The following is a 27,366-nucleotide window of genomic DNA, read 5'->3' as shown; positions in this document are numbered from 1 at the left end:
GGTCAGGCACTGATTAATTTTGGAGGCAGTAACAACTCCACCTCCCTCTACAGAGTACACAAGGGACTTTTTCCGACAGTGAACAGCGGGTATCTGATCCCATAAGGAGCTCTCAGCTCACTCATCTACCATGGTCTCATGACAGGCTTCTCTGAGATACTGTGCTTAAACATTTGAACAACACTCTGGAGAATTAAGGTTAAGCACAACCGAAGAACAGAACACTTTCCGTGCATTCACTGGAAAGACTTCAGAGGACACAGAACAGCTGTAGAATCCACCCCTGGAGTAAGAGATAAAGCCGACATTCTAAGGGACCGGAGTGTCTCAAACAGGTCAGGCACTAGGACCCCCTCTATATTCTCCAGCCTGAGATGGGGAGGTCTTTTTAGTCCGTTACACCCATGCATGTAATCAGCGATTGTTCCCATTGTAAACTCCAGATTCACCATCTGTATGCTCCAAAGGGCTGGGGGATTGTTAATACCCGGTCCCTGTGGGATTAATCTGCAATTTCACACTAAATGATTTTTAAGTATAATTTGTTACAATGGGACATTACCACTTCTAAAACAAACAGCCGGGGACTGCTACTTTGCAATAAAGAGGAGGCTGCCCAGTGCGACACGCAAAGAGTTCCCATGCTAACCAGTGCTACATGCAAACAGTTCCCATGCTACCTGGTGCTACATGCGAACAGTTCCCATGCTACTATTTACCTTCACTTTGGAAACAAATGGGAAAAGATACAAACAGCGCACTCTAGAACCTTGGGAACAGGCTGGTATTGAAAGGACTCTTTGTTACAGGGGAGCACTGTCAGACCAAGATGTGCTTTTAAGGCTTGAGAGAGCATTTTGAGCAGATCTTCAAACTCCGTTTGAGGTTGTTCCGTGTATGGGGGGTCAAACCAGTCCCCAAAATAGTCTGTGATAGTAAAAAAGATCTGACTGCTGGCAGGAAAAAGATGCATTTCTTTTCATAAACCATACCTGTCTCTACTGTCCCAGCAGTTACAACACTATCCACATCAGTGGGTCTCAACCTCCCTAATGCTGCGACCTTTTAACACAGTTCCTCGTGTTGCGGCGGTCCCCAAACCATAAGTTAATTTCAAAACTATAATTCTTCTACTGTTATGAATTGCGATGTGAATATCTGATATGCAGGATGTCTGATATTCCACCCCCCAAAGGGGTCTTGATTCCCAGGTTCAGAGCGGTTGGTCTAAGTATTTCAAATCTCAGCAGAACAAGAATGCCAGTGGAGGGTGTTTTCAGGCGCTCTCCTTGGTTCCCACTTTCTATTTAAGTGGCTTGCGCATACAAATATTATTTTCCTCAGCTGTCTGTGATGTGTTCAAATGTTTACTTTCACAGACCGAGTGGCTAGCATGAGAGATGCGTTCATGTGACCGTGTTGTAAAGTGGCTTGCAGAAGGTCCTCTTGGATCCATTTCTATAAGTCACACCCACTTGATGAGGACACGGTGCTCCCTCTGCAGGGAGGGGCTGGGAGCAGAGACTCCCCTCACCCCACCCGACTGACCCTACCTTACCCCACACATATCTGCATCAGCAACAGCTGATCTGCCTAGGCTTGAGCCAGGGCCATAAGAAAGAGGCTGAGGTTTGTCCTGCCTGTCAGTAGCCACCTGTGCAGAGAGGGGGACAGGAGATGGGTGACATAGCACCTGTTCACCGTGCCCAGACACTGTCAACTAGAAAGATGCAACATAGCAAAATCCGCAGAGATTCAGCTCAGAACTCTCTCCCTCTGTCACAGATGGATGCAAATGTATAGTACCGTGGTCTCCTCAAGAAGACCCAGAAAAGGGACAGAGTACTTGGGGCATCACTGGATGGAAAAGCGGGGGATGTGGTGGAGAGAGAGAGAGAGAGAGAGACTGACTGAGCCTGAGCCAGAGAGAGGGATGGGGGGGGGGAGCCAGGAGACACATAGACAGAGACAGAAACAAAGAGGGAGCACACATTTAGGGCTGGCAAGATGGCTTAGTGGGTAATGGCACAGTTGAGGCCAAGCCTGACTCTGTGAGTTTGATTCCCAAGACCCACATGGTGAAGAGAACAAAAAAAATCACCATGTAGATACACCGTCTACATGAAACCAGTTACGGAATTCAGAAGCAAGACAGTTGTCCCTGCAACTGATGGCGAAATGTCATCTCCTGATGAGACTTGAGGGTGAGAACCCAGAGGGTATCATAGCATGGAACCATGGTGACATCTCCCCGAAGGAGCTAGCTTCCGGCTTCCCACCCACTTCAGTGAAAACCCAATTTTATTGGTTGAGAAGGTTGAGTTCCTTCTCAAAACAAACATGCTGATCAATCAATCCATCGATCAATCGCTGCCTCTATCTGGGAGGCTCACTCTGCAGAGCCACCTGGAAACCTGGCCCTCACCACCAAGTGCCTGAGAGGCATCAGGTCCTGCCCCTTCAGCCTCAGTTCTGCAAGCTGATGGCGGAAGCTCTTTCAGGAAATGCTGGGAAAGGAGGGCTAAACAGCCTGAGCCGCCCTGCTGGAGATGACAAGACATGTTACTCCCGCCCTCAAAATGCTTCAAGCTAAGATTATACCACACAAACCCATCATGCCTGTAGAGATTTGGAAGATGCCTCAGAAGCTGGCTTACAGGGCCTAATGACTGCCACTTAACAGACTAATAATGGAGACGTTCATTTAGTAATAGCCACCAAGAGACAGCCAAGGTGAGGCTGTTTTGAATGGAGACACCCTTTTACAGTTTCAGTGTTATTTAATTCGCCCTTCTAAGGTTAAGCCGAATAGGGTTACTGCTCGGCACTTTGGGCGTTATCACGACCAAGACTATATTCGTTGAAGTTACAACGTGAAGTTCATTTCCTGAAGCCTTTACTCTGGTCTCCTCTCTGTCTGTCTGGGGGAATCTGCTGTCAAGCCTTGCGTGGACTTGGTGCTGAACTGCAGGGTCTGAGCTGACCCTTTTCCAGCCTGTGAGTCTCTCAGCTGCTGTGTCATAGCTCAGGCTAGCTCAGACACAGTCCAGGGTGGTCAGAAGCCTGAGCGTTTAGGCTGACTAAAAGAGTCCTTGACACACTCAACTCCGTGATCTTAATACTTTTTTTTCAAGTTCCAAAAGGAAAAGCCCACCCCTCTCCCATTTTGTTCTTTAGATTCCAAAGGGGGAGAAAATCTCAAAAGAAATACATCCCAAAGAGAAAAAAAGACCACACAGGAATCCTCGGACAAGTTGATAATGGCGACAAAGTCAAATGAGGTCGTGCTAAACGGAGAAAGCAAACAGAAGGTCCTGTGGTTTGTCCCACGTGCTTTTCCAAACCCTGTTCCCTAACAGGATTGATTTTTATAAATGAACCTCTGCCCTTTTTATGAGATGTATATAGGACAGCCACCAAGCTGAGTCTAGGTGGAGAAAGCAGGACTTCATAAAGACAGAAATAAGGAACTGCGGTTAGCAGCAGCAGGCCCTCCGTGCGCTGCTCTGACACACAGGTCAGCCAAAGGAGCAAAAGAGACAAGAGCCCCCCACGTCTCCCCCAGAAAGAGCCCATTGCTTCCGTGTTCAGAAATTGCGTTCAGACAGTTGTCCGTGGTCTCCCTGAACCTTAAGAAACCAGAATCAGATGCCGGGCGTGGTAGCGCACGCCTTTAATCCCAGCACTTGGGAGGCAGAGGCAGGCGGATTTCTGAGTTCGAGGCCAGCCTGGTCTACAAAGTGAGTGCCAGGACAGCCAAGGCTACACAGAGAAACCCTGTCTCGAAAAAAAAAAAAAAAAAAAAAGAAACCAGAATCAGAAACCGCTGCCATGGTCGCACGTTGAAGGGGAAATTGACTATTGTGTTACCCTTGAGAAATGTCTCACATCACCTAAGTGGTTTTTGCTTCCAGCAGCTGACAAAGCCAGGAAAAATAAACCCCGACCCTCAAGGGCCCATCCTGTGCAGTGCACGACCCAGCCAGGGGCTGTGACCCTGGGCGGTTCTGGGTAAAGAAAGATCTTAGTGATTCTGTTCACAGACACGCCCTGCAGTTCAGTGGGGCTGAGCAGCTCGGGCCGCTCCTGGTTGGGAAGAGAGAATCGGTCCTGATGCTGTGGATCAGATCGTCCGTCCTCCTCGCTGTCCCTGAGTCCTCCTCGACGAAGGGATCAGAACAGTTAGCAAGGGAGAAGCAAGGAGAGCTGCTCATAGGTGACTTGTAATAAAATTGAACTTCTCAAGTAAAGAAAACCCGCTTTGACTTTGCCGGCAAGTTGGTTTTGTTGGTTGTTCAGTGAGAATGCTGTCTAAACACACTTCTTGGGATAAATTAAATGTCCTCAGCTCCTGCAGACCTCACAGTCACAGCAGAGACAAATGCTTTCTCCCCACCCACAGGTACCCCAAGCCTACTGAGAACTGACCATCAACCCCCCACCCTATTAGGACAAACAAAAACCACCTACCCAGTTCCTAAGGCGACCGCCCCTGACTGGCTTTTGTTAGGCCCCGTGGGGGCTCTTGCTAGAGAAGAATCTTAAGTGTGGCTGCAAAATCGGACCTTGCCTGAGGCTTGGGGGTGGGGGGGTCCCCTCTTCACACTGGAAGCTGTGGGAACAGGTGAACTGAGTCCTTTTGTCATTTAACTGGGAAGCAGACTAGTGCTGGTCACCCATGACTCAAGATGAGTGTCGTCAGAGCAGGTGCCTTGATTGCACAGTTGGCCCCTACACGCTCTATAGAGAATAATGGCCCTCAGTGCAGCGCGGCTGCCAAGGTTCCAGTGTCACCAGGTGACTGAAAGCAGAGCCAGCACAGTGCGGATATGTCAGTCTAATAAAGGGGTTTCTGAATCATCTAGCAGTGGTGTCTGGGCACCATTATTTCTACTAACTAACCCTCAAGCAATGAACTCAAAATCTCCACTCTTTAAAAAAAAAAAAAAAAAAAAGTCCCTAGCCAAAACCCAGAGAAGCCAAAGGTGGTAGTCTCTCTCTCTCTCCCTCCCTCCCCCACCCCCTCCCCGCCACCCCCGGCCTTCCTTTCTATAACAGTTTACAGGCTTCAACGTTAATGACCACTCCAGCTTTTTGAACACAGAACTCCCCACCCCTCATCAAAGAGCCTCCTCGCCTCCCTGCCGCGCCCCAAGCCCAGGACCCATATCCAATCTTAATGGAAAGTAGGATTATTTCAAAGGGAAGTTATAACACCCACAAACGCTTGGGATAACCAAACAGGTGAATTAGTCCTGGAGCATCCGGGGACGTTCAAAGTAACACAGATCGTGTGAAGTATTTCATTTCATCCGTCTTTGTGACCAGCCCAAGTTCAGATTTTAAATATAGTCAGTCGGGAAGAGGAAAACTGAGGCGTTCCCCAACCACAGCCTGGATCAATATCTATAATCTACGTTTCTCCCGGGTGAACTCAAGTCCCAGGTGACGGGTTTATGTATTACTCTGGCAGAGGAGGAGGAAGTGAGGGTGCCCAGGTGCCACAAGGAAGCCCTGGCCAAGCACTGAGGTCATAACCACCTGGGGGCATGGCACGGGGTGCTGAGTACCCGGCACCTAGCGCTGGAAGCCTGGGTTCTGCCTGAACTTAAGGGTTCCCGAGTCACAGTGAGGGACACCCAGCGTGGGACACAGCCGGGGTTGGCTGGGCAGGGGCAGGCTGGATGTAGCTGCCCAGTGGGCATCAGGATCCCTGGGCCCCATGTGAAGCCGTAGAGACCCGGGAGGAGGAGGGATGGGATGGGGGGCACGGGGCCAGGGACATCCCAGGTGGAGAGGCCCCTGCAGCCTTTGACCACTGGAGCGAGCTGCAGAGCGAGCTATGAAGTTGCGGGGTCCTGTCCCGGGCAGCCCGTGCTACGCGCCACCTTTCCCGCGGCGAGAGCGGGGAGGAGCCCAGAGCAACGCGGGAGGCAGAGCGGGTCACGGTCCCCAACGGCCTGCGGCGTTCAGGGCGCAGCCGCACTCCCCTCTGCGCTCCTGGACCCTGTCGCGGCCCCCGGCGTAGCGCGGGCTCAACTTTCTCGGAGCCACAGGTGGCCAGGGCTCATTCCCCCGGTGTGTGTAGGGGTAGGAGGTGGGGGTGTGGGACTGGTTCTGTGCGTGCGCCTCTCGCTCCTCCGCCCCCCCACCCCCGCCCCCAGGTCCCCTGCAGCATCTACATCTCAGCCCTGCCCATCATTCAGCTCGTCTGTTTGCAAAGTTGGAAAAGGGGTGTCTCTCCCTCGGTGACCGCCCCACCCCAGGGCCGGGAGCCGCGGGGGGCACGAGGCTGACTTGCTGGGGTCCGCCTGCTAAAATCTCCTTGACCCTGCCCTGTAACTGACCCTTAAGAAAAAGGAGGGGAAAGGACCCCCAACAACCCGGCACGCCTACTGCGCATGCTCAGAGTTGGACAGCTCCAGAGAGGGAAATTTAAAAACGGTTCGAGCTGCGACGGTGGCCAAATTGCAGACAGCGAGGGGCGAGCGAAAGGGAGTCCCCCCTGCCGCAGCGCCACCCGCCCCCAGCCAGCCAACCCAGGACCTGCTCCAGGTACCACGGTGCTGCCCGGGCTGCGCGCCCCGTCGGACCCACGGGGGCTTCACCGGGGCAGGAGGCTTCCCACACCTGCTTCAAGCTTGGCTTAGAGGATTTAGGGGCGTCCCCCTCCCCGAGTCTTATTTAATGTCGCGTTTGTGGGTGGCCGGGTGGGTGGTGCAGTGCGTGAACTGATTTTCCAGCACCCGTGTGGGGTCTCCTTCCAAGGCGAGAGACCAGGCGGGGATGGTTCCCCTGGCCCCATCAAGCCCCGCTTTGATGATCTCTTCATTTCCAGGCCGTTCATAGCAGAATAGTGGTGGGGACTGCGGCTTGGAACTGAATGGAGTTCTTCAGATTTCTATTTGGCCTGGGTTTTCCAAAGCTTGGCGCTTCTGTTTAGGGGCTCCCCCTCCCCCCTTCTCCTTGAATTTGAAAGAACTTGGAATTTCACTCACTGTCCATCCTTAGTTCTTAACCTCCCCCCACCCCCAGCCCCCGGCCTCGGGATTGTCCTGCAATTGTGACCCTTTTGGGGTCTGAACTGTGGGAAACTGGGGGTCTCTGCCCTACATCGGTGCTGATGGGAACTTTTTTTTTTTAACTTTTTTTTTTTTCCCATCCCTAAGGAAATGATAGAAAGTGGCATTTGGTCCAGAATGTCAGAAATGATCAGAAGCTCGGGGCACAACCACCACTGCTCTCCGCAGGAATACAGGTGAGGAGGCCTGGGCTCCGTGCTGGTGGGGGCGCACCTGCCTTGTCTGTGAGCTACAAAGTGTGAGCTTCGGAACGAGCAGCTCTCTGCAGTTTTGTGTCCCCTCTAAGGGTGTGTCTCCTGTGGGTCACAGACTGTGGGCAGCCTGGTGACCCCAGCAGCTGTTGCTCTCCATCCAGTGACTCCAGCAAGGGTTCTAGGAAATGGTCTCCACCCCACCGTGCCCCAAAGCACTCAGGATGTTGCAAGGTTGTAGGTCACAACTGTGAGTTCTTAGCCCGGCTGTGTGACTTTTAGCTAGTCCTTTGCCCACTCTGGACCTGGTTTTCTCCTCGTATAAATAAATGGGGCTGTGACTTAGATGACCTCAGGGTCTCTTTTGGAGTCCAAAGGGCCAACAAGCCTCAAAGTGAAGCCCAAGAATGGTTCTTGCAGCAGGATCAAAGTTCAGGGGAATGTGGGGGAGCCTTATAGAACTTCCCTCTTTGTGGAAAGCCATTAGGGGTTTCAGCCAAAAACCAAACCCAAACAAAACCTTCTTTACAGGTGGGAGAACTGAAGCCCAGAGCAGAGCACACAGAGACTCGGGGAGGGAGGGGGGAGGAGAAGGAAGGTCACAGGGTCCCCCGCTAGCCTCTCTTCCTTGAGATGGAGTGGCCTGACCTGGTTCCCAGGGCCCTAAAACCAGCACCATGTCTTGGTTGAGTAGTGGGGCCATGATGGGGGCTGCCCCGGAAAAGCCAGGCTGTCACCTCAGATCAGCCCTGTTTACCCAGGGGCTGTCTGGCTCGGGCTCCCGCTGTAGCCCCAGCCGTACCTCCCGAGGCCGCAGGCAGCCTCCAATTAGAAGAAGGCTGCTGTCTCTAGACACAAAGGAGCCAAGGATTCAAACAGCTGGGTTTATCTTATTGGGGTGGTGGTGGTGCGTGTGCGCTTGTGTTCGCGTGTGTCTGTGTGTGCAGCACCTGGCCCAGGTGCAAAAGCAGTTACCGTACCCATCATTCCTGGCCTCTGCTGAGCCCATCACTCAGGTGTAGAAACTGAGTCTTACCCAACCTAGGTCCTCTGGGCTTCCTTCTTGCTATAAGTGAAGACTGAAGGCTGTGTGAGCATCTCCAGCTTGGGTAAACCTGGCTTCTCTGGCTGTGTGGCACTTCTTAAACCTCAGTTTCTTTATCTGTAAAATGGAGCTAAATGGCTGGGGGGGGGGTAATGGGGTTGCTGTGGCAACTGAGCAGCCACATCTGGCTTAGCTACTTGCTGGTAGTGTGATCTCTGAAGCATCATTGGTTTAATACAGTGGAGAAGAGAAACTACCCTAAAATTAACAGATACCCAGCAGGCCTGACATGTTCCCAGGGTAGCTTTACTGTAGTCAGTGCAATGGCTCAGTGGGTAAAGGCGCTTGTGATGCGAGCCTGGTGAACTGAGTTCGATCCTTGGGACCCTTGTAAAAGATGGGAAGGGGGAAGTGACTCCCCAAGATGTCCTCTGATCTCTACACACGTGCTGTGATATGACTGTCTTCAGTGCCCCCCAAAAAACAAGATTAAAAAAATAAAAATGAAAATTAAAAACGGGCACACTTAGGCTGCCATGGGATTCACGGCAAAGCTGACTGACTTCTAACTAGTTTAAACTAGTTTTAACAGGCTGCTTAACTAGTTTTGTTGTCGATGCTTCCAACTTAGCCATGTTGGAATGTGTGGGAGTCAGAACCACAGAGAGCCTGAGGCGAGTGTGGGGTGGGATCCCCGAATCCGGATGCCCGCCCATCTGCCACCCAATGAAGGCTCCCAGAAGGCTGGGCTACATGTCCAGGCCAGAGTCAACCAGAAACTGCCTGCAGCACTGCCTGGCTCTAACACCAGGGAAGGGCAGACAGAGAGCATCCTTAGGGAATGGCAGGTGTGTCCTGCTCACTAACCAGGCGGGGACTCGGGACTGGACGAAGGCCCCATGCTATCAGTACTGGATCCAGAGGTGCCTGGACCCTGGCATACTTTTGCCACGATGTATTGAATAGCTAAAGCATCCAGACGGCCTTAACCTTTGCTGCAACTGCTGGGGGCCCTTTGCCTCAGACTGCCACCTCTTGCGGTATAAATGGTGACTCTCAGGATAAGTGGTGACCAGCTGCCCCCAAACCATTCTGGGAGCTGCAGCATTCCTGTGACAATCTGGCAAGGGAATGAATCCAGGGATTAGCCAGAGTCAATGCTTCAGAGTCCTCAAACCTGAAATTGCCACATACCCGAGATCATCGAGACTCTAGTCTCACCTGCATCCCCCTCCCGGTAAAGGTCACATATTACCTCACCACTGTGTGACCCCCGGACAAGTTATTGCCCTCTCTGATCCACTCTGCGAAATGAAATCTCTGAAAACCAATCAACAGGCTGGCCATGGGGGTTTTGTGCCTGCAGTGGGGAAGGCGTTCAGCCAGCCCAGGAGGGCACTTGTTCCTAGAAGGGAAACTTCATAATTACTTTCAACACTCCCATTTTTCTCCCAGAATAATAGCCCAGGAGAGGTTTACGGCTTCTCATTGGCTCTCCTGCGTCTCCAGGGACTGCTCGGAGGATTGAATCCTGTAGGCTGCGAGTCCAGCCACCGCTGGGGCTCCTCATACAGGCCACCAGAGCAGCTGCCGGGTGCTCCAGCCCCCCCTGGGGCTAGTTTAGCCGTTAGTTAACTTTCAAAGCCCACGTTCCAGGAGGGCGTTGCTGGCTGCAGCCAACCGCCCAGTTTTGGGGCAGCTGTCAGGGGTCAGTGGCAGAGGCCCTGACAGGGAGAGCAGTCACCTCTCTCTTCCTAGGGGCTGACACTAGAGTGAGCCACCAGTATCTGTGGCTCTCTCCCAGAGCGAGCAGCCTCGAGCTTCAACAGCTTTAACTGGGTTTCTTCTTAGCTTCCTCTCCCAGAATGTCAGGGAGTAGTTCTTAAGTACCTGCTTGGTACTAGGTGCTAAGTGCTTGCTCAGTTCCAGCAAGTGTGGTCTTCCTGTCTTCCTGACAGCAATGACCCCGGCTTCATCTCCATCTGCAGATGAGGAGACAGAGTCTAGAGACCTTGCTTGCCCACAGGCTTAGGTATGGGGAGAGGCAGGAGAACAAGAAATTCTGAGCAGCTGCCTCATATTTTGGAACTCAGTTCCAAGAGGTCAGACGCAGCACCTTTCCTCCAGAGAGGGAGTTGAGCAAGGGAAGGCCTGTTGGCGTGTTCTCCGGCCCACACCTGCTCCCGTGGAATTCCACGGGAGTCCTTGCCCTGTTCGTTAACTTCCCAAAATGTCAGGGCTTGCCCTAAAGAAGGAAGAGATCCTGGGAAGAGAAGGTCTCCTCCCCCATTCCTCCCCCCCCCGTTACACACACACACACACACACACACACACACACACACACACACACTGTGGTTTCCTTCAGTGAACCACAGTGCCAGGCAGACCAGCTAGTTCAGCATTAGCTAGATAGATGGGCGAGCAGACAGATCCTGCCTAGTGGTGGGAAATGGTTCAAAAGCCCCTTGCCTTGTGAGGTGCAACATTGAACCTCTTAAGGGAGGCACCACCCATCAGCTGTAACCTCCAGGGTAGACTTACAGGGGAACTAACATCTTCACAGCCTCCATTTTTGAGATCAGAATATTAATTAGAGTCCTAGCAACTGTATAGACAAGGAAGAGAGGTGTCCAGTCATGCTACCCCGGGCAAAATGCACACACACACACACACACACACACACACAGTCCCATGTCAGCTATTGTTCTAGATGGTAACAACACTCCCTTCTCCCCACAAATCACATCATTTCATGGTATACCCACTCTGTCTTGCAAGGAAATTCTGAGCATGCTAAGTAGCATTTAACTGTCTCCCCCCTTAACCACCCCCCACCCCCCGCCCCATGAACCTCTCTGAAAGGTATCACAAAGAACATGTTAGCTGGGTAAACACGGCCCTCAAAGGCTTAATCCTGGAGACAAGAACGGTTTGTGGACTGTTACAGTTTCTCACCAACCACAGCCCAGGAGGGTGGGGCACCTCCTTGTCATGAAGATCTCTCGGTGGCTCTGAATCCCTCCCTCCAGTGTTTGCTGGCACACCCCTTCTGGGGCTCATCCAAGGGAGGAGCAGAAGGCACAGTGCGAAGTTAAGAACGTGGCTGGAGCACACAATGTTGTGTCTCTTAGTCCTCCCTCCCTAGCCTCATGTCTGCCCTGCAGTGAGAATCACGACTCCGTTTTCTTTAGGGGAAACTGAGGCACAGAGAAGGGGGAGAACCGACTGGCCAAAGTGACACAGCTACAAAGACGTAGGGGTGAGATCTGAGCTCAAACAGATTGTGCCTTCTCCTGCATGCTGGCAGTGCCAGCTCTGCCCACCATGTGAGATAGAGATTCCTACAGGAACTGTAGCCACACCGGCACAGGTTCAGCCTCACTGGGTACCCACTGGGCTCTTCAGCACATGCGTGATCAGCGGTGGCACAGAACAGCACCGTGGAGTCCAGTCCACCTCAGTGGGCAAATATTTGTCCCATGAAGGAATGGCAGGCTGAGTCAGTGTATTTTGTCATCTAGGCATTTAGCAGCTAGAAGGGAGTAGGTGTTCCTGGAAATCCGCAGGAGATTCTCCAGCTGTTGATGTTGTAACCACAGCATCAATGTTAGGGGCAGGTCAGAGTTCTGAGACACTGAGACGGTTTGGGAGGGCTTCCTGGAGGAAGCATGGTTAGGAGCTGGGTTGGCAGTAGAGATAAAACTTCCGTTGCTGATCCCGCCTCTCTTTCCCACATGAAAAGGTATAAAGAGATGTCTACAGGCTGTTGAACACACAGCCTTCTTCTTCTTTTTTTTTTCTGAGACAGGGTTTCTCTGTGTAGCCCTGGAACTCACTCTGTAGACCAGGCTGGCCTCGAACTCGGAAATCTGCCTGCCTCTGCCTCGCAAGTGCTGGGACTAAAGGCATGAGCCACCACTGCCCGGCTAACACACAGCCTTCTTAGGCCTTATCCTTACACAACAGGAGGCTAGAAACCTGTGGACACATTGCCAGAATGATGGCGGTGGGGAGGACCCGCAGGGCTGGACCAGCTTGGTGGCTCTAAGCAGCAGACTCGGAAAGAGCCAGGAGTGTGCCAAGGAGCGCACAGCTGAGGAGACAGCCTGTGTGCAGGCTGATGAGGTGTGAGTTTAGAACCCTCTCCCCCTCCCCTTCCACCCCCAGCCAGGAGAGCCAGCTCAGATTTCCCAAAGTGTCCCTTGACTGAGACTGTGTCACCATGGGGACCCCAGCAACACAATCCTTTTCAACAGTTTCATGATGAGGCTGTGCCCTTCCCCGACATGTCCTGGATTGTTTCAGCCAAGTGGGCAGAGTGACCACGAGAGAGGCTGCAGAGCAAGGGTCTCTCCTTCAGCTTAGCCCCATAGCCAGCCTGCCCATGCTCCCTAGGCACACTGCCTGTGAGCTGGGGGTCAGAGGTGACCTCCTCCTAGTGGCCAGGGAACTTGGGAGATGCAGACTGAAGGACCACAGGATATGTGGCCATACCACAGGCTCTCCTCCTTGGCCATCCAGGGTCAGTTAAGAAGCCTACCTGCTTAGATGTAAGAAAAGTCAGCTTGCCCGTTTGGGGTATGTGTAGTTGGTGTGGATCCCCTGAGGTCTAGACAGTGTTCGTGGACTCCGATTCATGCTGAGTCCATACTCCTCTGAGGGTGAACCAGTCCCATGAGCACCCTCAGTTGCAGGAAGTGCCTCTCTCCTCTGCCATCTGATCTTCACCAGGCCTGAGAGACAGGGTATAGCATGAGGGTGCCCATTTTACAGCCGGGTAAACTAAGGCACAGAGAGGTAGACACTCACAGACAAGACTCATGGATGTTGAGAGTTTGGGTGTGTGTGGTTCGAATTAGGTTTGACCCCCACCTTCTCTAATTGAGAGGGGTCTGGTTGACATGGGGGTCAGTAAGAAACAGTGTGCCTGGTATTGTTGAATGGGGAGATCTGATATTTGGAAGGCTCACTGAGTTAGGGGAGCCCTGGGAGCCCTCTCATTAATGATAACTCCTGTGAATGATAAATCCTCAGGGTCTAAGAAGGATTCACTGTTAGGGGTCATCCCAGGGACCCCTGAACCAGTGCTTTAATCAGCTTGCTCAGCTAGCCCTTATATCCTTAGGCTAGCCCTCTGCATGCCCAAGCTAGTCCTATTTGCTCAGGCTAGCCCCATGCTTTCTCAGGCTAGCCCTCCTACCTCCCCAGGCTAGCCCCTTTGTATGCTCAGGCTATCCCCACGCCCACTCAGACTCTCTGAGCAAGGCGAGCTATAGCCACGGGGAACACCTGAGTTTTCTACCCCTGCTGGGCCCCAAGAGAGTGAGGGTTGAACATCAGGAAAGTAGGGTACATTTGTGATTATTGAGTGCCTACTGTGTACAGAGGCCTGTGCTGGGCTCTGTGACTCTTCCTGTAGAGGAGACAAAGCCCCTTACTTCAGTAGTGGGGGCTCCTGGGGCCACTTGCACCCAGTAGGAGGTTCAGTGCCTGTCTTATTCTTGTTGATCCTCCTGACCCTCGGGGTCCTCAGAAACCTGGGTAGTGCCTGCTGGGGACACTACCAGGGCTCAAGGAACAGAGGCTTGTAGACAATGAGAGACGGACTAGCAAGGATCAGAGAAATGGGCGCCTGACAGAGAGAGGCACAGGGAAGAAGTGGTAAGGCTTACACCGTGAGCAAACAGAAGGCGCGGGGCTCCAAGAAGCCACAGCCAAGGTCTCTGAAGCCTTAGGACCCATGGCTCATGGGTCAGAGCCAGACCACCCAGTCAGCCAGAGGGCGACACCAGTCCCCAGTGCATGGTGTGTGGGAGTCACATGGGCATGGGGTGAGCATCAGACGCAGGCGCCCGAGTGGCATCTGCAGGAAGTCTGTACGGTGATGGACAGCTGTTCCGAGGGCAGTCAGGTGAGGGATAGCGATTACGTGGGAAGGAGACAGGTCCGTGGGGTGTAGAGGAGGGAAGGGGTGCTCTGCCTCTAAGACTGTTATCCCCATTATGCAGATGTGGAAACCTAGGCCTAGAAAGGTTCAGAAGTGCGCGACATCCTCCAGCAGAAAGGATGAAGCCAGGACTTCACCACAGAGCCCGTCAGTCGCAGTGACAGACAAGACACAGAAAGGAGAGTGGGAAGAGCTCATCACAGGCATGTGGGCATTGGGGATGTGGTCACCCCAGGGTTTCTCCTCACTGAGGAACACAAGGACAGACAGTGAGTGGAATAGGCTTGCAAGGCCCCAGGGTTAGTCCAGACTTTTACTGCCTTTGCAAGTGTCCCATAGAGGACAAAGTTACTGTGAACACTGTCATAGGCTCTGTCTGTTTATCTGTCTGTCCCTCTCATGATGGCAGGAGACATCTCAAACTACCTCTCCTCCACCCTAGAAACCATTTCTGGGGCATCTGAGGTGTCTTCACCTTTATTCTCATCCACACCCATTTTACAGACTGGAAAACCAAGGTTGGGTGTTAAATGTTCTGAGGGCCGGTGGTAGGAAACCAGGATAGTTCCTGAAATCACAAGTCTTTCCTGTTGCAATGTCCTGGACCCAGAGTTTACAGTCTATGAGGCACTGGGAGGAAGCAAGGCTGTGTGTGGGTGCCTTCTGGACGGGGAGATGCACAAGTTGGTGAGCCCTGTGCAGCTGTGGAGAGGAGTGCCTTGACGAGCTCCTGGACTGGACAGTGAGGAGAGTCCATACTCCCTTGCCCTCCCGTGCCCCAGTCCCCTGTCCCTGTGTGGAAAAGGGAGGAGGGAACAGGGCTTCAAGCCCGTGCTCCATCACAGGAGCACAGAGGGGTTGGCAGGGCCAAGAGGGGCTGGCACACAAGACAGACATTCTTCTGCATGGCCGAGGCAGGAAGACCACAGACCCCCGAAGTGACAGCAAACCCCAAGAATAGACAACAGGCCCCACTTGCACTAAAGGTGACTGTGCACTGTCTCATTCGATGCTCACAATGGCTCAGGGGACTGGGGTCTCAGGGCCTGAAGGGACTTGCTTATGGCCACATGCTCAGAGTCCCAAGGACCCATCAAGAGCCAGCCAGCTCAGGGTCGTCTGCATCTGCGAGTGGATCCAGCGCCCAAGCAGGACCCTTCTGCACTGTAACTCTCTCAGCTCTACTCCTACAAACTGGCTGCATTAGGAATGACTACCAAGGTGGCAGAGACCAGGTTGGAGCCCCTGTCACCCTACAAAGGGACTTTAACTGTACTTACTAGCCTCAGTTTCCCCATCTGTAAAGTAAGATGTTCGCCCTCTGTGGCTCACCTGCTGCTCCCAGACAAGGAGTTCAGGGATCAGAGGGCAACTCTAGCAGAACCGGATGGTTACACTCAATTCTTCCTTGCGGTCACTGACCTGGGCTCCGTCTGTTTCAACCAGCCACGTTGGCAGCAAAGGTCCTTGGAGAGCACCACAGGGGGAAGCGTAGAGTGGTGAGCTACAGAGGAACAGTGGGGAGCACTCAGTACAGAGGATGATGGAGCTGGAGCACGGGTAACCTGGCTGCTGCTGCCACTTCCCCCACCCCCAAGGGGAGCCAGGAGTCCTAATGACCCGCCCCTTCCTGGTTAAGACGGAGACCCCAGTGTGGCTGTCGTCTTGTGAGAAGGAGAAGGAAGGCCAGGCAGGCAGGGGACAGCAAAAACACGGGCAGCATGTGGGGGTGCTGAGTATTTAGTGGACTGAGGGATGCTGGGGAAGTAGAGCCACCATCAGGACAGCAACAATGCCACCCCACCACCTGCCACCTTGAAGCACCATTAAGAATTATCTCTGGCAGGTCTCACTCTATAGGAAGCAGTTTAGGACCGTCAGGGACTCAGTTTCTCCATATGTAAAATGGAGACAACACACCCCTCAGGGCCTGACTTTAATTAAGGGCATCCCGGTAAGTGGGAGTGGTTGGGAGCTGCAGTCTTCGTGTCTGCTGGCTCTGAGCCTGTCTACCCTAATCTCCGCTAGGAGAGAGAGTGGGGTCAGCCCCTCCCCTGTACACCATAGTCCCCAGGGATGCTAGGGGACAGATGGCATGGGCCAGGCCAGGGCCAGGACTGTCACTCAGATGGATGAGTTGTAAGCAGGCCAAAGGGGTGGCCACGAGGAAACACAGAACCGATGGCATTGAGATTTAGAACAATGGGGGCCACGTGCCGCAGGGGCAACAGTCGTTTGTGGCACAATGGGCCACCGAGGGACAGCAGCCTGGCCAACTGTTGCCACTGACACCAGCCAGACAGTTACCAGTCATGTCCAGGCCCTGTTTTCCTATGAGGCAACCAATGGGCGAGGCAGCTCATCATCACCTGATACTGGCTTCGTGAGCGGAGGGCCCAGACCTGTGATGACTGAGCAGCGGTGGTCATGGTGATGCTGCTGACTGCTGCTCTAAGGACAGAGAGCAGAGATGGGAGGAGAGAGTATGGGAGCTCAGAGACGCCAGGCAGAGGGATGGCAGGCCACATGGGAAACCCCACAGGTGCAGGAGGGACCTAGAGACTGAGGTTCTAGGGTACAAGTTCCCCCTCGCTCCTCTCTGAGACCCTGTCACACACTGGTTTGAGCTCAAGTGTGGGGGATGTAAGCTTTGACCAATTGGCAACAGAGCGGATAGAACTTGGTACAGACGAGATGGTGCTCGGATAGGGTATGGGCAGCCCAGACAGCAGACACAAGGTCCTGTCACAAAGCTGTTTGCCACACGGCACATGGAACTTCAGGGATACCAGTGTCATCTCCCCAGTTGGGGTCTTGTTGGGCACAGCCTTTCTCTTGCTGCAGAAAGCTGTGCATTGACTGTGTGTGTGTGTGTGTGTGTGTGTGTGTGTGTGTGTGTGTGTTAGTGTGTTAGCCTGCTGGTCACTGGTATGCCTGATGGGGCTTCCAGGGCTGCCTGGGTCATGAGGAAGATCCCTGGCTGCAAGCTGTGTCACCTGCTCCTGGACCCCCACTTCCTGTGCTACATGACCTTGATCAAGTGACTCATTGTGCTGAGCCTCAGTTTACCACATATGAAAGGGGACACAATAAGCATATACCTCATCCAAAAGAAGTGTTTTTGAATTTCAATGTGGAGGTTTGGGGAGTGTTCCAGGTACATGCAGGGAGCCATATTTGTGAAGGGACTGGAGACTACGGGTGTCTCGTGTGTCACACACCACAGCGTGAAGGGGTTTACGGCAACTCCCCCCCCCCCAGATGATCCACAATGTGAGGTTTTCCACGGTGGTATCATGGCTCAGTAACTTTTTGATTCTGAGATTCTGGTTTTTGGAACAGGCTCCTGCCTCCCGTGGGTGATGACGACCTCCCTGGGGACCTTCAGTCGCTGTCGTGGCTCACGGCCGTGGATGTGCCGCGGCTGCAGCAGATGGCAAATGGGCGGATAGACCTGGGCAGTTCCGGTGTGACACATCCACACCCAGGTAGGTTCAAGGGGAGGAGGCGACCCCAGCCCTGCCACAGGGAGGACCTTCTGTCTCTCTGGCCTCTCTGTCCATACCTATAAAGTGGGAGGAGTCTCCTCTTTCTGGGGGCGTGTCCATATACCTTAGTGATATACCCAGCCCCGGGGAAGACACCCTGGGACTTGTCAAACACCTCACACTGTTAGCAAACTTGCATTGGGCCAAATGCAAGCTGAGGCCCGTTCTTACACGAGCTAAGAGTGGGTTTTAGATTTTCTGAGGACGGTAAGAACATGGAGACAGCAGACCATGTGACTGGCAAGGCTGAAAGCCTTTGCTGTCTGACCCTTTAGAAAACATGTGTACTGCCCTCTGCTCTAGAAGGTTCTGAGAGAATCCTGGACTTCGTAGGTGCTCCGTAAGTGACAGGGAGCTGTCAGCAAAGAGAGTGGACTGAAGTCAGTGCTGACGGAAAGTGATGTGACTGAGGTGTCACTGCTACACAAGACCAGGACAGAGGTGGACATCGGTGTCCCAATGTCCACAGTGACTGACTTACATCTTCCATGGAGGATGAGGAAATATTATTTATTTATTTATTTATATATTTGGCTTTCCGAGGCAGGGTTTCTCTGTGTAGCCCTGGCTGTCCTGGAACTCACTCTGTAGCCCAGGCTGGCCTCGAACTCGGAAATCCGCCTGCCTCTGCCTCCCGAGTGCTGGGATTACAGTGCCTTTGCTGGGAAAATATATTTGAGATTTTTTAAATTCATAAAGTCTAGATCCAAACTATTCAGTACCAATATTTACAGTGAAAAATCAGCCACACACTGTATGCAAATGAATAGATATGGCTGTGTGCCAATAAAACTTTATTGACAAATCAGGCTATGGGCTAGGTTTGGCCTGCTGATAAGTTTTCTAACTCTAATCTAGAGCCCTGGAAGACAGTTATGCAGCACTGGGATGTGCCTGCCCCTCTGGTCTGCAGTTTCCTTATCTGCAGGGAGAGTAAAGAGAGCTATTCTTACGCGGTATTGCCAATGGTCCATACAGGAGACATCTTAAAGCAGCTGAAGTTTGATACATGGAAAAATAAGGCAGCATGTGGCAGGTCACTTTTCCTTGATTAGAGATAGTGCAATGAGAATCTGTGATGTATTAGTGATGTCTGTCACAGGCCCAGCACAGGAAGCAGATGTACATCTGCTATTCTTGGCCTAATCTTTGGCAGGCTGACTAGCAGAGCTTCCGGGAGGAAGAGGGGGACAAAACACTTGTATGTTAATCTAGAGACCCCAAGGAGCCAGGAAGCTTTTGAGGAGATGAATGCTAAATCAGCATTTTAGTTCATAAAGCACAAGAACCAAACTAATCGATCATCACCGTTGCCATCAGCTCACATTAATAGAGATTTTTATTAGGCACTCGGTAGGCAGTCCTCCATTTAACCACCACAACTTTGTAAATAGGTAAGGGGTAATTAGAAATGGAGACACGGAGGTTGGCCAAATTATACAGGTTACAGGCTCCGCACTATTATGTACCACACTCCAGGAAGCACTTCCTGCCTGCCTGGTCCTGGGGTGGACGGTGGCCCCCATACTCCAGGGATGTGTGATGGACCTTCTCCACTGTGGCCACCATTTCCAGCAGAGCCGCTTCTCTGTGCCTTCCTCCTACAGGTGCCTTGGCTGGGACAGCAGACCTGCATGTGGGTGCGGCCCCACGTCCCCTGCTCCGCCGCAGCCAGACTGCCGTGGTCCCCAGGGGTGTGCTGGGTTTGAGCCCTATAGGCAACCACAGAGCCAGCGTAAGTGCCACTGCATGGCTGGGAAAAAGGGGGATGTCTGTCCGTCCCTGACCTTCTGTCTCGTTCTGTCTCACTCTCTCCAGGCTGAGCAGATGAACCAGTTCCCTGCAGGAGGCCAGGCATCATCGGTCCTCCAGGAAATGCCACAGCTGTACTCCCCAGCTACCCAAATCCAGTTCCCTCTGCCTCTGGGGTCCCAGCAGGTACTGTAGGCTTGGAAACAAAATATCCTGGAATCACTTGTACCAATTTTTTTTTTTAAGATTTATTTTATGTATGTAAGTACACTGTCGCTGTCTTCAGACACACCAGAAGAGGCATCAGATCCCATTACAGATGGTTGTGAGCCACCATGTAGGTGCTGGGAATTGAACTCAGGACCTCTGGAAGAGCAGTCAGTGCTCTTAACCGCTGAGCCATCACTCTAGCCCCTTGTACCAACCTTTTGGGCCCTAATATACCACTCAGGCTCCTGGGGACAAGATGCCCTCTTTGCCCACACATTCTTACCACTCAGGTCTTGCTGGGGACACAAGAAACTGGGCTAGGGTTTATGGCTTACATCTGATTGTCTCATGGCCCTCTTCTCTCTGCGAAGTGCCCTCCTGCCGGCCTCTATGGTTCTCCGTTTGCGGCTCGGCCTTCCTACCCACAGGCCCACGGGACAATGCACGCGTCTCAGGAGCCACACCCCAAACACTACCCCAAGCCCATCTACTCCTACAGGTGAGTTCCGACTGTCCAGGAGGAAGCAAAAGGGCTGCCTTCAGGTCATCTTAGACAGACAGGAAGTGTGAGCTGACTCCAAAGGGAGTTGTCCCCAGGTGGGATCCACTCTTGGGAGGGACTGGCAACTTTGTATCAGATATTGGTTCTCCATGGTCTCAAACTATATGGCTTTGTCTCTCCGAGCCTGTTTCTTCAGATTAAAAGTCAGTCGTAGAAATGGCAGTGTGTATCTCGGGCTTTGGGGAGGAAGCATCTTGGATGAAGTCTAAAAGGCTATGGGAGTGGAGTCAAAGGGCAAACAGGATCTCTCTGCTCACTGCTGTAGCAGAGCTGAGATTGGGTGAGGGGAGGGATAGGCACGGGAGGAGGGCATGGAAAGGTGCTAATAAGGAGCTATTGCTGGGAATATGGAGGGACTGGTACCAAGCAGGGCAGAACCCATGGCAAGAGGGGACCCTAGGCTGTCTGTCCCTGTCCTGAGCCTTGTTTCCATCCCCATGTCTGGCCCCAGCTGTCTGATCGCCATGGCCTTGAAGAACAGCAAAACAGGCAGCCTGCCCGTGAGTGAGATCTACAGCTTCATGAAGGAGCACTTCCCCTACTTCAAGGTGAGGGCACTGATCCAGGGTGGGGTGCTGAAGCCACCCTGTCTCTCCCTGGCTTCCTCTGCACCACACCAAGCCACAATCTTAGCCTCGCAGTTTTATGAGCAATAGAACTGGGCTGGGATAGAGAAAGCAGAGCCTCATGTATCTCTGGGTATGAGGAGGGGAGGGGCCGGGCTAGTTATTCAGCACTGAGCCAGAAAGCAAGATGTCAAGCCCACCCTCAGCAGGAGCCTTTGCTGGCGAGTTCAGAAGGACTTAAGGAGACCTTGTGAGCAGCAGGAGTGGGATTGACCATTAGTCAGCCTGCAAACTTTAAATCCCAAAGACCACCAAGCAGCCAGGCGTCCGGATCACAGGATCTCGGGCCTGGACAGTATCCCAGGTAGAAATGCTGGACGCATAGATTGGGTGAGCTGGGTGCCAGTATCTGGTTATCGGGCAATGAAGTATGAACATTTGAAAGTGATTTGCAGGCAGGAGAGATGGCTCAGCGGTTAAGAGCACCGACTGTTCTTCCAGAGGTCCTGAGTTCAGTTCCCAGCAACCACATGGTGGCTCACAACGATCTGTAATAGGATCCGATGCCCTCTTCTGGTGTGTCTGAAGACAGCTACAGTGTACTCACATACATAAAATAAATAAATAAATGTTGGAAGGAAGGAAGGAAGGAAGGAAGGAAGTGATTTGCACCAAACTTACTGGGCAGCTCCATAGCCTTTGGCATCAGTCTCCCCTAAATCCTGTCCATTAGGAGATGAGAAAAGACACTGTGAAAGCCCTGGAATTGTGGTCCAACTACAGACCCCAGGGCAGGGGCTACTGTGTGCCACAGTCCCCACCCTTCCCTATCGTCTTCCCAGCTTTTATAGACAGAATTCCTTGTGTCCTGCCCGGACAGGCATGAGTGTGAGTATGCCCAGGCAGGGAAAGACTCACTAAGTGGGTGTCACCTGAGGCATCTACCCGACACCCACCCCCTCTGCCCCCCGCAGACAGCACCTGATGGCTGGAAGAACTCTGTGAGGCACAACCTGTCCCTGAACAAGTGCTTCGAGAAGGTGGAAACCAAGTCCAGCGGCTCCTCACGCAAGGGCTGCCTGTGGGCCCTGAACCTGGCTCGCATCGACAAGATGGAGGAGGAGATGCACAAGTGGAAACGGAAGGACCTCGCTGCCATACACCGCAGCATGGCCAACCCCGGTGAGCCCCGACCCACCACGCATGCGCACACGCATACGTACCCGCCACCTCCATAGCCTCCCATGGCTCCCCGCCCCAGTCTAAAAGCCAGCCAGCGCGGGAGAATGGAGAGAAATAGAAAAAGCTGCTGTCCCTGGTTTCTCACTCCGCAGCCCTGGGGTGGCATCCCTGTGGGTATGGGAGGCAACAATGCTCATTTCAGTAAGGGGGAGACGGGTTTTAGCAGGGAATGTTAGAAGGCCCTGTGTGACACCCATCCCAGGGTTCCCAGGCCTTGGTCTAAGCTTGCTGTGGAATCCTGGGTGGGTCATCTGGCCTAGATTCTCATCTCTAAAGTGGTCCAGCTAGCTCCTGGGCCCCTTATGGCTCAGTAAGGAACAGTCGAACGCGAGTGATTCCTGGGGCTGGGTGGGAAAGCACACATTGCAGTGTTCGGTCCTGAGCCCCAGAAGCCAGGTAAAGGGGATGTGGCAGTGCGCATGAGCAATCCTGGGGCTCCTTGGGCAAGGTGGGTGGTGGAGATGCATGAGCTAACAACAGACCTTGTCACAAGGTGGAAGGCAAGGGCTGCCACCTGAGATCGTATTCAGACCTGGACGTGTGCTCTGTGGCGCACACGCATGCATGCACACACAGACACATGCACACAATACACATGCACACATACACATGCATATAATATACATGCACATACATACATGTGCACACACATACACACATGCACATACATATACACTCATGCACACACATACACATGCACACATACACATGCATATAATATACATGCACATACATACACATGCACACACATACACGTGCACATACATACACACATGCACACACATATACACGCATGCACATGTACATACATACATGTGCACACACATACACACATGCATACACATATACACACATACACACACATGCACACACATACACGTGCACATACATACACACATGCACACACATATACATGCATGCACACACATACACACACATACACACATACACACACATACACACATACACATATATACACATGCACACATATGCACACACATATACACACATGCACACACATACACACATGAACACACATATACATGCACATGCATACATGCACACACATACACATGCACACACATACACACATATACATGCACACACATACACACATGCACACACATACACACATATACATATACACATATACATGCACACACATGCACACACATACACACATATACATGCACACACATACACATGCACACGTATACACACATGCACACACATACACATGCACACACATACACACATGCACACACATACACATGCACACATATACATGTGCACACAATATACATGCGCATACATACACATGCACACACAAACACATGCAATACACATACACACATAATTTTAAAAAGAGTGATTTCTGCTCTTTGTTCTCATAGAAGGGAGCCCATTCAGCCCATAGCAATGAGTTTCAGTGTTAGGATTTTTTTTTTTTCACAGAGTGGCTTGGTCTCCTTAATCATTAATGATCTAGCTGTCTCCTGGGACCTGTGTCCCTGCCTCAGCCCCCTCTGCAGGGGCTGGTAGGAATTCAAATAAAGTCATAGGGACATGGGTCTGTGCTGTGAGGTCCTGTCTGGAGGGGAAGGGCTGTTAGGGATTCATGGTAGCTCCCCTCCCGTTTCTTGAAGGTCTTTTAATGGTTTGGGATGGCATCACATCTCCATAGCAACCCAGTGCAGACGGAATCACACCATCTCATAGAAGAGGAGACTGAGAGTCTCAGACAGTTGCTATTTCATATGGGTGGTGGCACAGGGACTCAGGACCTGGTGACAGAATGGACTTCTGAGTCACATTTCCTACTTCTCTGCAGAGGAGTTGGACAAGCTCATCTCAGACCGCCCAGAAAGCTGCCGGCGTCCTGGAAAACGAGGAGAGCCTAAAGCCCCCGTGCTAACTCACACCACCACGGTGGCCATGGCCCATAGCTGCCTGGCCATCTCCCAACTCCCACCAAAGCCACTGATGACCCTGTCCCTGCAGTCAGTGCCTCTGCACCACCAGCTCCAGCCCCAGGCACACCTGGCCCCAGACTCCCCGGCACCAGCACAGACCCCACCTCTTCATGCCCTACCCAGTCTCAGCCCAGGGCCTCTCCCACAGCCAGCCATGGGTAGGGTTCCTGGGGACTTCCTCAACATCAACAGTGACATGAACACAGAGGTGGACGCCCTGGACCCCAGCATCATGGACTTCGCTCTACAGGGTGAGGTGTAGGAGGTAGGGGTTGGGCAGGGTGGAGGGGAGCCCTGGTGGCGGTGGTCTGCCTATGCCCATCATCACTATGACAACCACCCTACCTATTAACACCTCATGAGCACCTGCTGTATACCAACCAAGCACTTCCTATACACCATCTTGTCCCACCCTGCCAAAGCCCTGCTATCTCCTCTTTGTTCTGCTGATAAGGACACTAAAGCAAAGAGAAGTTGAGTCACCAGCCTGGCTGCTCACTGGCAGACCCAGGATTTCAGCCTAGCACCCCAAACTTTTCTTCAGTAATTGCTTCAACGTTACGCATGCTAAGTCAGGTGGGGTTACACTGCAGCACAGGGGCCCCTTCAGTCAGTCCAGGGGGAGACAATGAATAGACAGACACATCCAAGAACCAAGCAGGGTATCAAGTGTGCTTCAGCAAAGGCTCCCAACCCAACTGAGCCCTAGCACACATGCGCCTGCTGTGTTCCAGCCCTTGTGTCCCATCCCTCACTAGGGAACAGAACCGATGGCAGGTGAGTCGGTCAGGTCCGTCACAGCTGTGGAAAGGCATGTCCCATCCCCCTGTTCCTCTGTCCTCCCTGGCTCTGATCCTGAGGTTGCTGCCCAATGAGAACCAAACACTTCCCGTGCACTGTGGCTCATATGTGGGTGTTTGGATCATCTCCATCTTACATTGTGGCTCAGAGACTAAAGTGGCTTTCCCAGGGGCACACAGCAGCAGGAGGAAGACCTGGGCGGAGCCTCTGCTTCTGCTTTGCCTCCTGAGAACACCTCACGTCATCTTTGCTTCTGTTCCCAAGAGGGGGATTTGAACTCAGGGCTGATTGGCCCTATGCTGGCTCACCCAAATGCTTTTGTCTTTGCAAGGTAACCTGTGGGAAGAGATGAAGGAGGACAGCTTCAGCCTGGACACGCTGGAGGCCTTCGGAGACTCCCCGCTTGGCTGCGACCTGGGACCCCCAAGCCTGACCCCTGTCTCTGGCAACAGTGACCAGTCATTCCCTGATGTGCAGGTGACAGGTCTCTATGCTGCCTACTCCGCCGCTGCAGACGGTGTGGCCCCATCGGCGGCCAACTCTGCGCAGTACCTGGGTACACCAGGGAACAAGCCTATTGCTCTGCTTTGAGCTGTTGGCCTGGAAGAAAGGGCACCTTGGCTGCACCGTGTCTCGAGCCAATTGCTGATGGGGGAAATGACAGCGTGTGGTTCCTCCTGCACCCCAACATGCTGCCACAGGACACTCCTGGGGCACCCAACAGAAGCAAGGCGGGGATGGCAAGCCCTCCACCTCCCCATCTTCTGCAGGACTTGAGACAGAGGCATGGCCTACAGCTGGAGAAAGGCCCTGGTCAGCCTTGGAAGTGACATGATTGACCTCCGCCACAGACTTCTGCCCCTTGCTCCTAGGGTGTCCAGAGCTATGCTATTGAGACTGTGTGTACATTTATTTATATTTATTGTGACTCCAGCTAAGATCCCTAGAAAAAGACCCATGTTAGACTCCCCACTGCTCAGCAAACCTAACTCCCTAGTGACCCCCAGTCATGAGTCACGTCTCCAGCACGCTCAGGCAGCCCCCGCCCCCACCCCTGTGATTCAGAGAGCAAGCAAGCACTTTGGCAACTGGGTAGCACCCCATCATTTTCCTATTTGGACAGATCTTTTTCTTGGGGTTTAATCATGGCTCACATCTACTCTTGGGGATACACGGGAGAGGAGGTACCATAGCGTCAAGTTTGGGGAGGACTGAGGGGCTGAGACAAGAGGAAAATGTAGAGACCTGTCTGTGCCAGGTTAGAGACGTGAAACAGGAAGATGGGAACCTTGGGCTCGAGCCCTCACCACTCTTTGTAGCACCAGTGTAGCGCCCTGTCGGTGCCCGCTGCCTCTTCTTGGCTATGTCTGTCCTCACACTACCCTCTTGTCCTGTAACTGATTTTTCCAAGTGAGGGTTCTACAGGCAGGTGGGCCACTGGGGAGAGGGGTGGGGGCCGCCTCCACCTGCTCTTTTCCATCTTGATGTCTGACCCCATGCCTGAGAGTTCACAACCCCAGGTTGTTCAGAAGACCCAGCAGGCAGGCCAGCCACCTTTAAGGGCAGCGTGAGGTCTTGTCATCAGGGGCCACCTTTCAGGTCTCCCCACTGAGACAGTGAAGCCCAGCCCAGCCCAGCCGGCCAGCCTTGCTCAGCAGCTGTGTGCCGGATCCTTAGAAAGTCATGCAGTTTAAGTGTGAAGACCCTGTGTCCGGATAGTGCCAAGACTCTGTAGGTGTAGTGCTGAATGTCTGCTGTCAATAAAGTCTGAACAGCAGCTGTGCGGCTCAGTGTGGATGGGGGGGGAGGGGGCGTGGGGAGGGGCAACGGTACACCACAGCACAGAAACCTGGCCCTCTGACACCAAGTTCCCGCCGAATCAGCCTGGGCGTGGGACATCAACGAAATTCGCAAGACTGACATTTACTGCCCTTCAGAATGAACACTCGCCAGTTAGCATCTTGGGAATGAGTTGTAGATAGCTGTCAACTACTCCCATAGTATAGGCTCAGTGTGTGGGGGGGGGTGTGGGGGGGGCAGGAGGGGTGGAGTGGGGCTGGGCCTATACAAGCCAGCCTCAGGCTCTGGTGGAGCTATGCCAAGCTGGGGACAGGGCAGCAGAAAGATTCCTGCCTTATCACCAGCGACATGCCAGGTTAGGCTATGTTACCCCCATGAGCTCATACAAGCCCTTGGAGAGGTCGTGGCTTAGTTCTCAGTACCCTCATTTTGCTGGTGAAGAAATGGCACCGTAGACAACTTCAAATACCCAGTGCCAGGCCCCCTACTCTGTGGCTTATCCATCAAGTGTGCTCTGTGGCATAGGCTCAACCAATAGAAGCATCATCTCCCCAGTACTGAGACTGATTGCCAATCCAGCTGCACTGCTGATGTCGTGATCTTAGCCCAGTGAGACCCCGGGGCTTCTGGTCTCCTACAAGGAGAAA

General features: G+C 52.8%; 1 protein-coding gene across 2 annotated transcripts; it reads left to right on the top strand.

Moving 5' to 3' along the window:
• The first annotated feature begins 6,442 nt into the window (after window positions 1-6,442).
• Foxn4 (forkhead box N4) lies at window positions 6,443-25,510 on the top strand. Of its 2 annotated transcripts, XM_021163952.1 has the most exons (10): window positions 6,443-6,555; window positions 7,170-7,258; window positions 17,608-17,753; window positions 19,421-19,548; window positions 19,632-19,751; window positions 20,147-20,274; window positions 20,789-20,885; window positions 21,878-22,085; window positions 23,977-24,369; window positions 25,251-25,510. In XM_021163952.1, the coding sequence occupies exons 2-10, from the start codon at window positions 7,173-7,175 to the stop codon at window positions 25,508-25,510; spliced, it is 1,566 nt and encodes a 521-aa protein (XP_021019611.1). In that variant the 5' UTR covers window positions 6,443-6,555; window positions 7,170-7,172. The 2 variants fall into 2 exon arrangements, with proteins under 2 accessions (XP_021019611.1, XP_021019612.1); XM_021163953.1 differs by lacking the exon at window positions 6,443-6,555 and having other exon boundaries at window positions 7,173-7,258; window positions 19,641-19,751.
• Window positions 25,511-27,366: the final 1,856 nt, after the last annotated feature.

The sequence above is a fragment of the Mus caroli genome, chromosome 5 (assembly GCF_900094665.2).
Source record: "Mus caroli chromosome 5, CAROLI_EIJ_v1.1, whole genome shotgun sequence".
NCBI classification, from domain to species: Eukaryota; Metazoa; Chordata; class Mammalia; order Rodentia; family Muridae; genus Mus; species Mus caroli.
This window is presented reverse-complemented; position numbering and strand designations above follow the sequence as displayed.